This window comes from Pholis gunnellus (genome assembly GCF_910591455.1).
Source record: "Pholis gunnellus genome assembly, chromosome: 12".
Classification (NCBI taxonomy): Eukaryota; Metazoa; Chordata; class Actinopteri; order Perciformes; family Pholidae; genus Pholis; species Pholis gunnellus.
The window spans coordinates 21,582,128-21,594,062 of NC_136539.1; the positions used below are offsets into that span (position 1 = coordinate 21,582,128).

An 11,935-nucleotide genomic window follows, 5' to 3' on the forward strand; every position below is an offset into this window, starting at 1 on the left:
CTTTTTTTTAAAGAGAAAAGAGAGAGATGCATTAAAGTCACGCAGTATAACTAAAGACCTGTTCGATACAAAAAAGAAATCAGCATTTAGTATATTATATTAGTCCAAACATCTTTCAACTTATTTGATATACGTTGGCCTTACAGGACTCAGGCAACACATTTTCTAGAGTAGAGTAGTCGTAGATTTCATTGTTGCATTGAAACAGTACACAATGTAAAGACACATTTATGATCTGCATGTAATAGTGTTCATACAGAGGTCACTGTACCAAGACTTTTACATCTGTTACTAAATTCTCACCACCATGACCAAGTACATTTTTCTGTCTTATTTCAGCCACCATGCAGTGTTTCTCTACAGCATGTTGGTCTCACATGAGCCAGGCTGCAGTATCTTAAGAGTAACAATGAGCCTGATGGATTTTCTAAACCAGGGGTAGAAAAAGGCATAGATCACAGGGTTGAGACAGGAGTTAAAATAGAACAGACATATTACAAAGGCAGCAGATGAGGCATTGAGCAAGGTGTCCTGGCCTGTGAGTGAAACACAAAAATATGGGCAGATGCACATTAGAAACACAACAACAACAACACCAAGAGTCCTGGCTGCTTTCAATTCAGATTTTTTAGCAGTTACACTCACTGAACACTTGAGAGAGAAAGCTGCAGTATGAGACCGCATGGCACGAGCCTGAGACACAGCCACCACAAATACTCTCATGTACAGAACTATGATGACAGTGACAGGACCAATAAAAGTCAAAAAAACATCTGCAAGTCCAGCAATGTAGTTAATGACAAATACACACTCTCCAAAGCAGGAATTATACCTGCCTGGTTGTTCCAGGTTATCCTTCAGCAGCAGACTGTCAAGGAAAACAGAACATATCCAACACAGACAAACACAGATCTTAACTCTTTTTTGTGTGACTTTGTTGGGATAATGTAGAGGATCACAAATAGCCACATATCGGTCAACTGATATGAGCACCATGGTTCCTACTGAGGTAGAGGTGATGATGTATCCTAGATACTGATACAGAACACACACGAGGTCACCGAAGAACCAGCAGCCGTCTATTAGCACAATCTGAAAGCACACAAGGAAGCCAACGAAGAAATCTGAGACAGCCAGAGAGAGGAGGAGGAGGTTGGTGGGTGTGTGGAGCTGCCTGAAGAGATAAGAGAACATGTTTATGATTATGGGTAGTCAATTTATTATATATATATATATATATATATATATTACATTTAGAGATAAAAGCATTGACTGAAACACAAAAACATTTCCTTTACAGTCTGAGATCTGATATTTTGTTTTGTTCTATCAACCATTTCTTGTACAGTTACCAGTTCTATAAATTGATAAAACATTTGAATACTTGAAGTGTGAGATGGAGATGATGACGAGCAGGTTGAGAGTCACAGTGAGCAGAGAGATGGAGGACAGTAAAATGTAAGTGAGCATAGATACAGAGTGAGGATGCACAGCCTTCCTGCAGGAGGAGTTGAGGAGTTCTGGAAAGCAAAGTTCGACTTCTTCAAAGCTTTTCATTGTCAGAAAGACAAAGACAAGATGCTGCTGTGCTCATCATACAACTGATTAATCTATGTTCTTCCTCCATATCACTCCTTGCTCTTTAACTCTTGGGACAACTTTCTCTTAGTGGGAGTGACTTACTGTTTCATCTATCTTCATTGGGCTATTCCATGTATTTCACCTCCCTCTTCTCTTTTTAACTTTTTTTTCTAAACAATCACAATTTCCATCATGTTCTTCAATGGGGGACAGCATGGCACATCACAACCTAGCCAGAGGTGCGTTTTTAGGACAGTTGTGACCAGGACAAGAAGAAGAGAGAGTACAGTTATTGGTTTCTATTATGCCATGAATCTGTATAAGATATAGAATTTTGGATTATTTCAAACTTTTTGCAGTAAAAGGGTTTAACTAGATAGCTTCTGAGTTCTGTTGTGTCATTGAACTAAAGCCCCCTCTGTTGTCTCTGATTTCCTGTTGGCCCACCTCAATAGTTGTCTCTGATCACTAGTCAGGAATCCCCTACATATCTATGGTTGGCCACATGCTGTGGTTTCCACCCACAATTGCTCCGACATTTAAATGGATCTTCCTTCTGGTCATGTGTCTTTTATCGGAAATTTCCGAAAACTGTCTGTGAGTCGAAAATCAGGGCTAAAGCTGTTTGGTGTGAACTAGGTAGTAGTTAAAAGCCTAGTGCGTCTCATACAGAAGCTAAAGGGTGCATCGGTATAAGATGCTGAGGAACACTGACCAAGCGTCTGTATTTTAAAAATTGGGAGTGAGAACAGTTTTGCTCCCTCATTGCCTGCTTCTGTGACTCACCTGTTACTCGGTTTTGCCAATGACTACGCCCAACAAGCAGAGTATGGAGGTTCTGTATGTCCCTAAAGCCTGCCAGCAGTCTTCCTGTGTGGTGCTTTATGTGCTTCTGACCTGTTGTTTTCTGTCCTGAGCTGTTCCTACTATCTGAGCCAACAGGACCACATCATCTGCAAAGAGAAGAAAAGCAATTCTTTGGTCTAAAAAGTCACCCATATATATTGTATATTTAATCCCCACTAATTGGGTAGGGAGAGGGTGTAGTTTGAGAAAGTTCTCGGGATGTACAGGACTATATGAGGTCACGTTAGATGAAGTAGATCTGATCTAAGATTTGGTCATTGCTTTGCGATAATTGAAACGGCTATTGTTTTTCTACAGTAATAATACAGAAACTTTAGTCGATCTCAAATTCTTTACTCTTGCGGATTGTTAAGTCAAACAGGTTTTTTGTTTATGTAAATAGAAGCAATATAAAAAAATGAAGAAGATTTAAGCTAATTGTAAATCAAATATTAAGTGAAGCAGTTGGTAAAGTAATTGATATACTGACATTCCTAGTATTCAGAAAAGAAACAAGGCGTAACCAATCTGCCTGGAAATCTAGATAAGCAGACACACAATGACACGCCGTGTCGCAGTAAATATGGTCTGGAATCGGAAAAACACCGTACCGACGGAGATCGCATGCTATTGAGATCTGCGATATGACAACATGACTGACGAGTCTAAAAGTCCGGAGAGGCAGCCGAAAACAGAGCTGAACTAAGAGACTTTGTAGCTGACGTGAAGATCCCTGCCGTCACCAGTTTGGTTGGCACGAGCATTAGCATTACGCCACAGGGATCTGTAGTCCATATACATACGGCGATAGTTAAACCCTTTGTTGTATAATATCGTTGCTAATCGGGAATAGTATAAGTATTTTTCAGAGAGATTCGCCCAGCGGTTTTCCCAAAGATCTGAGCAAGATTTCTCCATTCACTTGAATGGGTTTTTTTTTACTCCTCGCTGCGTTTAGCTGTTCTCTACTGATTCAAACAGGGCTAAAGCAATCGCCACACAATCCCCATTTCTCCAGACCATAATTCTTGCTTTGTGAAAGAAAACAACCCAAACAGATTCAATTGTCCGGACAATAACTCTGCGCTTGACGGTATGCTTCGTAATTAATGGACAATGCATATAGTCCAAATCAATATAATTAACACAATGACAACAACAAACTCACAAGAACCAGTCATATATATTCATCTGACAACAGAGCAACAAATCAATCCAGCAGACCTGCAGCGGAACACGCATTCTGCTACACACTCGAGGGTACGAGCCATTCAGATATTAGATGTAAAAACACAAACGCCGTTGACTTACCAAATGCTGTTCACTTAAAGACAAACTCCATCCTCCTTTCTTTGTTGACAAAGAGTTTAATCCCACAGTTAAATCCCAAACTCACAAATCCGTTTCTCTTCCTTCAGCCATTGAGTGTTGAAAAAACAAAGCTGGGTAAAAAAAAAAAGAATCTACACCAAGCAAAATACAACAAAATGTCATAATTTCTTCAATATCTTTCAATTTGAACTCCTACTACTCCGACAAAGCTCTGCTGGCTACCTTAAGCTTCGTTTCACTAGTCACGTGCCCACCAACTGACCAATCACAGCGCACGCTGCACCTTACTGCAGAGCTAAACCTTAAAACTGAGCTGAATGGTAATGCTGACGTACTTGTAGGTCAGCTAGAAGGCTCTGGCACGTCAAAGAATACGCACAACATGTCAAACTAAAGATTTGATTGGTTGAAGACTATGACAATCAATAAAATCATCCCCATTTACTTAAGAAAAATTATTAAATTATAAAATAGCGCTAACTTTGTGATTCTGATTAGGCCAGCAGAGAAGGCCTTGTTGGCCCTGACGGCCCACCACTGCTTCCTCTATATCCCTCCTTGCTCTTTTACTCTGGTGACAACTTTCTCTTAGTGGGAGTGACTGAACTTCTCCCTTACTGTTTCAATTACATGGAATTGGGCTGTTCACTGTATTTCACCTCCCCCTCCTCTTTTTTACTTTTTTTTCCTAAAAATGTACAAGTTCCATCATGCTCTACAACGGGGAACAGCAAGGCACATCACAACGCAACCATTATTCATGTAGACATCCAACACCCGAGGTTCAACAACAACTTTGGTCTGTGTTGGAAATCAAACAAATACAGTTATTTTTGCTATAGGCGAACCTCCGTCAGGTTTCTCATGAAACCGTGTCTCACTCTCATATTGGTTTTAGCTAACTGCCTCCCTGACAGGTCCAGATATTAAGCATGCTAGATTGGTGGAATAAGTCAAATACAAATAAAGTGTTGCACGAGGGTCGTGGGATGAAGGGATGTAGTGTAAGGAATGAAAAGGTGTAGTGGAAAGGAATGAGGAGGAGAAAGAGGGTCGTGGAATGAATGATGGAGGCGAGCAATGATGGACTGCTGATGTCCGATGGCTGGTGGGAACTGGGGGAGTTGAGACTCTGGAGTGGGGGCCATCTCTTCGGAAGCTCTGATTATGCAGAATCCCCAAAAGTTAGCTTCATAAAAACAGGTGCGAGTGGACGTTTTCTGATATCGTTCAGGTTGGAACGGATGTATGTGAGGTATGAGGGGGAAGACCAGTGGCCGAGAACCTTCACGATATGGTCGGGGTCAGTTGACAAATTGGGAGTGAGAACAGGTTTGCTCCCTCATTGCTTGTTTCTGTGATTCCCCTGTAACTTGGTTTTGTCAATGACTCACCCCTCCAAGCCTAGTATGGAGGTTCTGTTTAACCTAAAAAGCCTGCTGGCAGTCTTCCTGTGTGGTGCCTTCTGTGAAACTGGCCTGTTGTTCTATGTCCTGATCTGCTCCACCTATCTGAATCAACAGAACCACATCATCTGCAAAGAGCAGAAAAGCAAGGTGTCAGGATCCCTGTCTGACCAGTTGGATGTATGTGAGGTATGCGAGGGAAGACCAGTGGCCGAGAACCTTCACGATATGGTCGGGGTCAGTTGAAGATGGTGGCTGAAAAAGGTGGGACCGGAGTCGACAGAGGGTTGGAGATTGGTGGCAATGGTCTGAATTTCATGTAAAAGTAACGAGAAAGTAAATTGGCAACCAAGTTTTGTGAACTGGGATGCGGGAGACTCGGATGCTGAACGTGCTGAGCCGAAACCAAAGTGAGCCTCCGCATGAACTGCATTATATCGAGACAATGAGATCGTCCTTTGTTAAGGATGTCTACGACGCCGTCGTTGTCTGGATAGATTGTGATAGTCTCTTTGGACGATTCGTGCTCCCAAAGAATGGCAGCTATGACAACAGGATACCTTTCAGAGATCGTAGAAGAAGTGGTGAGGGATGAGAATTTGGGTGGCCTTTCAGCTGAGAACCACTTGCCTCTGCCGAAGCTGATGGAGGGGGCTGCGTCTGCATAGTTGGATGTCTTCTGGCTTGGTGATATGGTCGTCATAAAAGAATGAGATGCCATTCCAAGAGGAGAGGAACTGGTGCCACAGTTGTAGCTCCGTTTGTGTGCTTCGTCAAGTGTGATGTGGTCGTGGATATTTGGAACGGAGGCGGCTACTGAAAGGAAGTGTTGAGGAAGATCGACCTTCCCGGATGGTGCGGAATGCATTAGTTTAGTTGATATAGCAGCAAAAGGGGTTGGTATTTGTTGCACGTTAGGCCCAGGAGAAAATTTGAGATGAGTAATGAGATCCGATGGATTTTCTCGGTAGGTAGGGATGCTTGGAGTGTGACGGAGTCGAGGGTGATGCCAAGGATTTCCAAGGACGTGCTAGGACTTATGTTTTTTATTTTTATATTTTTTATTTATTTTATTTCATTATTTTTTTCTGATAAAAGGGCAATGCTGAGTTCCTTTATTGCCGAAGTCAGAGTGTGTAGACCGTGTGCTGGGGTTGAGGAAGGTAGTGTGACAATGAAGAAGTCGTCTAAGAGATAAGTAACTGGAAATTCTCTGACTGCTCTTGCACCCAAAGGGCACGGCAGAGTAATATAGAGCCTTCCTCAAGACAACAGAGAGATACCGGTAGTCAGAGTGGGTGGGAAGGACTTTGGAGGCGCTGGTGACGTCTACCTTAGGCTACCAGGCTCCTTGACCATGTCAGGCAGATGTGTGATGTAGCGTGATCGATTGTTGAGTACTGCATGGAGTGGTCCGGGCTGGGAATTAGTCTGTTGATGCTTGGGACGATGGAGCCTTGGGGTGATGAGAGGTCTATGATGAGTCTCTCTTTCTTCAATATTTCCTAGTAGCTACGCCGAATGGACTGATTAAGAAAAATGGGAAAGGTGGGCTAGTGAGTTGACCGATCATTAATGCGTCGTGGACTTCCTGGGGCAGTGGTTTATCGACTGTGTTGGGCTCTGAGATGGCGGTTTGCAAATTTTTACATGTCTAAGAGAATTTTGTCTCAACTTACCAACCTGGGTGGAAGCCAAAGGTGAAACCTTGTTTGAGGAGCATTAACGTTAATTGAGGTATTGTGCTACTTTCACGGGCTGTGCTTGATTGGATTGTGGGGACAGGTTGGTCTGCTGTGGTGGGTATGGAGGAATCAGCAGCTAGAGGTGTTGCATCCTAGGTCGTCTGAGTTATGCAAACCATCCTACCGCAATGGTAGAGGAACAGCCTTCGGTTGGCTGGGTGGTGGCTGGTTTAGGATTGATGCATGGTGGGGGGACTAGAGGCAGACTACAGTCAATGGTGGGCTTTGTTTACTAGGAGCTGAGGTAAAAGGCAAGTGGGCTGTGAGGTTGCATTTGGTGGCCAGATGGCCGAAGCTCACAATTCGGGGAAGAGAAAACCCAATGATTTAACTTAGGGTCTAGTGTTCCCCAGTATGTTCCCTGATTGAACTGCTCCAAGTGACCAGCAGCTTCAAATGCAAATATAACATGATGTGTGTAAAAAGTTTCCACGGAACCGCAAGGCCAGGTCAAGGATCATCAAAAAGTAGTCGTCCAACTTGGGCCTATGGTCTGGGAAGAAAGAGCCGTTGATGTCATGGTACATGGAGAAAGAGGACACAGCCCTTCACAACCTAGCCCCTTCAAACCTTTCGGACCTCCTGCACCGATACACTCCCACCCGCAACATCAGATCCACTGACACCAATCTCCTTCCCCCCCTACTCTGTCAACGTATCGGACCTTGGGGGACAAGGCCTCCTCCGTTGATACACCTCCGTCTGGAACTCTTTTCACCAGCATCTCAGACATTATCCATCTCTCGGCACTTTCCAAACTGCACTTAAAACTCATCTATTTGAATCTGCTTCTAACCTGTGATGCTAGTTATGTATGTTTTTGTCCAGTTTATTAGTTATAATGTAATTTCTCTGACGTTTTTATATTGTTATTGCTTTTATTGTTTCTGTGTTTACTACATAGAGTGCCTTTGAGTACCTTTTTACAGCGCTATACAAATAAAATGTATCATTATTATTATATTTCTATAGTTCAGCAAACTAAAGCACAAAGCCTAAAAATATATAGAAGGCGTATATAATTTTAGTAAATTATTTTTATACACATTGACAAAGTGACAGAGAAAAGGACCAGCAGTGAAAACAGAGATTGAGAGAAAACAGAAGTGTGAATTTGCTTTTACTTGAAAACTATTTGAAAACATAGTCAACATTCATTTCAGCCTCTTCTGTATTAAACCTCTTGTTATCCAATTCATGCTCTTCAAACATCTTAAATGCACATATTTAGATCTGGGGGCCCCCAAAGCCCCCTTGTAAACTCAGTTTTTGGACCTCTGTATTTCTGTGTGTAAACACAGCGTTAAAGAGATTTGAGCTCGGGTTTATTGTCTCACCAATTGTATAACATACATAAATAGCTTCTTGTGAGAACCACACAAACTTAATTGCAAATCTGACTGATATTTGTGTCGAGCGAGGACTGTTCAAATGTGTTACGTCAACTAAGGCAAAGTTGGTAGCCTTCTAGTCTGCAGGACAAAGGAGAGCAAAGATGACAAAACTGCACTTAAAATGAAGAGATGTGCAGATTAGAGTGTGACAGGGATAGAGAGACAGAGTTAATGTATCTGTGTGTTTCTGTGACAGAGGGAGGGGGAGAGGTCCAGAAGTTGTCAGGATTTAAAAACTTGCATTTTAAGTAAACATTACAATTGTTTGTTGACAAGAAAACACTGCAGGCCATCATTTGAATGCATGTGCCATCATTCGGTGACCGAAATTCAACAGTTTATTTTCTTCAGGATTAACTGTTGGTGTCCCTCATTGAAAAATGTGTCTTTCAAGCCTATAAAGCAGTTTTATTTTTACCTACTGATTATATACTCACATTACGACCTGTCACACTTAACAGTGAAACCAAGCAAACACATTTACACTTGTTCCTTTACATTACATACCTGCAAGTCAGCCACTTCAATCTTTACATTGTTCTAAGTTTGGCTGAGTCATCTTGTTAACTTTAATATTGAGCTAGTGATGTGTCCACTGCATACTATCTCTGTCCATTCAGAGGGCAGGGTTCTATATTTAGTTCATTTCTGTGTTTGGGATCCCCAAAAGAATACAGAGTGGTTATGGCTCAATTTAAAAATGTTTGTTGTCCTCCAACAGCGGCAGAAGAAAAAATTATAAATATTTAGTGTGTTATTTTCAGAGTCAAGGTACATTGGAGTGATTTTGTAAACTTCCGTATGAGAGAACTGATTTCATTTCACCTCACACTGTATGGGCTAACCAAACTGAGGAAAAGTAGGTACAGGTGCTGAACACAGTTTCACAACCTGAAAGAGATAATCAATATAAAGGTCGACCAATTAAAACATTTTTGCAGACCATTTGTAAAATCTGTGAAAGGCCCCATGATGCTGGCAGTCTCCTTTTTCTAAACAGAAAAGAGAGAGATGCATTAAAGTCACGCAGTATAACTAAATACCTGTTGGATCCAAAAAAAGAAATCAGTATTTCTATATTAGTCCAAAGATTCTTCAACTTATTTGTTATACGTTGGCCTTACAGGACTCAGGCAACACATTTTCTAGAGTAGAGTAGTAGTATATTTCAGTGTTGCATTGAAACAGTACACAATGTAAAGACAATTTCATGATCTGCATGTAATAGTGTTCATACAGAGGTCACTGTACCAAGACTTTTACATCCGTTACTAAATTCTCACCACCATGACCAAGTACATTTTTCTGTCTTATTTCAGCCACCATGCAGTGTTTCTCTACAGCATGTTGGTGTCACATGAGCCAGGCTGCAGTATCTTAAGAGTAACAATGAGCCTGATGGATTTTCTAAACCAGGGGTAGAAAAAGGCATAGATCACAGGGTTGAGACAGGAGTTAAAATAGAACAGACATATTATAAAGGCAATAGTTGAGGTATTGAGCAAGGTGTCCTGGCCTGTAAGTGAAATACAATAATATGGACAGAGGCACACTAGAAACACGACAACAACAACACCAAGAGTCCTGGCTGCTTTCAATTCAGATTTGTTAGCAGTTACACTCACTGAACTCTTGAGAGAGAAAGCTGCAGTATGAGACCGCATGGCACGAGCATGAGACACAGCCACCACAAATACTCTCATGTACAGAACTATGATGACAGTGACAGGACCAAAAAAAGTCAAAAAAAGATTTGCACGTCCAGCAAAGTAGTCAATGACAACGACACACTCTCCAAAGCAGGAACTATACCTGCCTGGTTGTTCCAGGTTATCCTTCAGCAGCAGACTCTGAAGGAAAGCAGAACATATCCAACACAGACAAACACAGATCTTAACTCTTTTTTGTGTGACTTTGTTGGGATAATGTAGAGGATCACAAATAGCCACATATCGGTCAACTGATATGAGCACCATGGTTCCTACTGAGGTAGAGGTAATAGTAAAGGTCAGAACAGAATACAGACTACACATGAGGTCACCGAGCAACCAGCAGCCTTCTATGAGCACAATTGGAAAGAACATGAGGAAGCCAACGAAAAAATCTGACACAGCCAGAGAGAGGAGGAGGATATTTGTAGATGTGTGGAGCTGCCTGAAGAGATAAGAGAACAAAATGATTATCATTATTGGTCGTCAATTGATATATTAAGAGATAAAAGCATTGACTGAAACACAAAAACATTTCCTTCACAGTCTGAGATCTGATATTTTGTTTTGTTCTATACGATCAACCATTTCTTGTACAGCTACCAGTTTTATAAATTGACAAAACATATGAATACTTGAAGTGGGAGATGGAGATGATGACGAGCAGGTTGAGAGTCACAGTGAGCAGAGAGATGGAGCACAGTAAAATGTAAGTGAGCATAGATACAGAGTGAGGACGCACAGCCTTCCTGCAGGAGGAGTTGAGGAGTTCTGGAAAGCAAAGTTCGACTTCTTCAAAGCTTTTCATTGTCAGAAAGAGGAGACAAGATGCTGCTGTGCTCGTCATACAACTGATTAATCTCTGTTCTTCCTCGACACGACTGTTTGATCTTTTACTCTGGTAACAACTTTCTCTTAGTGGGAGTGACTGAACTTCTCCCTTACTGTTTCATCTATCTTCATTGGGCTATTCCCTGTATTTCACCTCCCACTCCTCTCTTTAACTTTTTTTTCGAAACAATTACAATTTCCATCATGTTCTTCAATGGGGGACAGCAAGGCACATCACAACCTAGCCAGAGGTGCGTTTTTAGGACAGTTGTGACCAGGACAAGAAGAAGAGAGAGTACAGCTATTGGTTTCTATTATTCCATGAATCTGTATAAGATATAGAATTTTGGATTATTTCAAACTTTTTGCAGTAAAAGGGTTTAACTAGATAGCTTCTGAGTTCTGTTGTGTCATTGAACTAAAGCCCCCTCAGTTGTCTCTGATTTACTGTTGGCCCACCTCAATAGTTGTCTCTGATCACTAGTCAGGAATCCCCTACATATCTACGGTTGGCCACATGCTGTGGTTTCCACCCACAATTGCTCCGACATTTAAATGGATCTTCCTTCTGGTCATGTGTCTTTTATCGAAAATTTCCGAAAACTGTCTGTGAGTTGAAAATCAGGGCTAAAGCTGTTTGGTGTGAACTAGGTAGTAGTTAAAAGCCTGGTGCGTCTCATACAGAAGCTAAAGGGTGCATCGGTATAAGATGCTGAGGAACACTGACCAAGCATCTGTATTTGACAAATTGGGAGTGAGAACAGTTTTGCTCCCTCATTGCCTGCTTCTGTGACTCACCTGTTACTCGGTTTTGCCAATGACTACGCCCAACAAGCAGAGTATGGAGGTTCTGTATGTCCTTAAAGCCTGCCAGCAGTCTTCCTGTGTTGTGCTTTATGTGCTTCTGACCTGTTGTTTTCTGTCCTGAGCTGTTCCTACTATCTGAGCCAACAGGACCACATCATCTGCAAAGAGAAGAAAAGCAATTCTTTGGTCTAAAAAGTCACCCATATATATTGTATATTTAATCCCCACTAATTGGGTAGGGAGAGGGTGTAGTTTGAGAAAGTTCTCGGGATGTACAGGACTAT

At 41.8% G+C, this 11,935-nt stretch overlaps 2 protein-coding genes across 2 annotated transcripts; both read right to left on the minus strand.

Annotated features, from left to right (window-relative positions):
* Positions 1–357: 357 nt before the first annotated feature.
* LOC306703719 (trace amine-associated receptor 13c-like) lies at positions 358–1,597 on the minus strand (the record flags this gene model as incomplete). The annotated part of the gene is given in 3 exon segments (XM_079169775.1): positions 358–1,174; positions 1,385–1,569; positions 1,571–1,597. Coding segments are annotated over 3 exon segments (1,029 nt in total).
* An 8,044-nt stretch (positions 1,598–9,641) lies between these two features.
* LOC306704088 (trace amine-associated receptor 13c-like) lies at positions 9,642–10,821 on the minus strand (the record flags this gene model as incomplete). The annotated part of the gene is made up of 2 exons (XM_079170299.1): positions 9,642–10,458; positions 10,649–10,821. The coding sequence occupies 2 exons, from the start codon at positions 10,819–10,821 to the stop codon at positions 9,642–9,644; spliced, it is 990 nt and encodes a 329-aa protein (XP_079026425.1).
* Between the last annotated feature and the right edge of the window lie 1,114 nt (positions 10,822–11,935).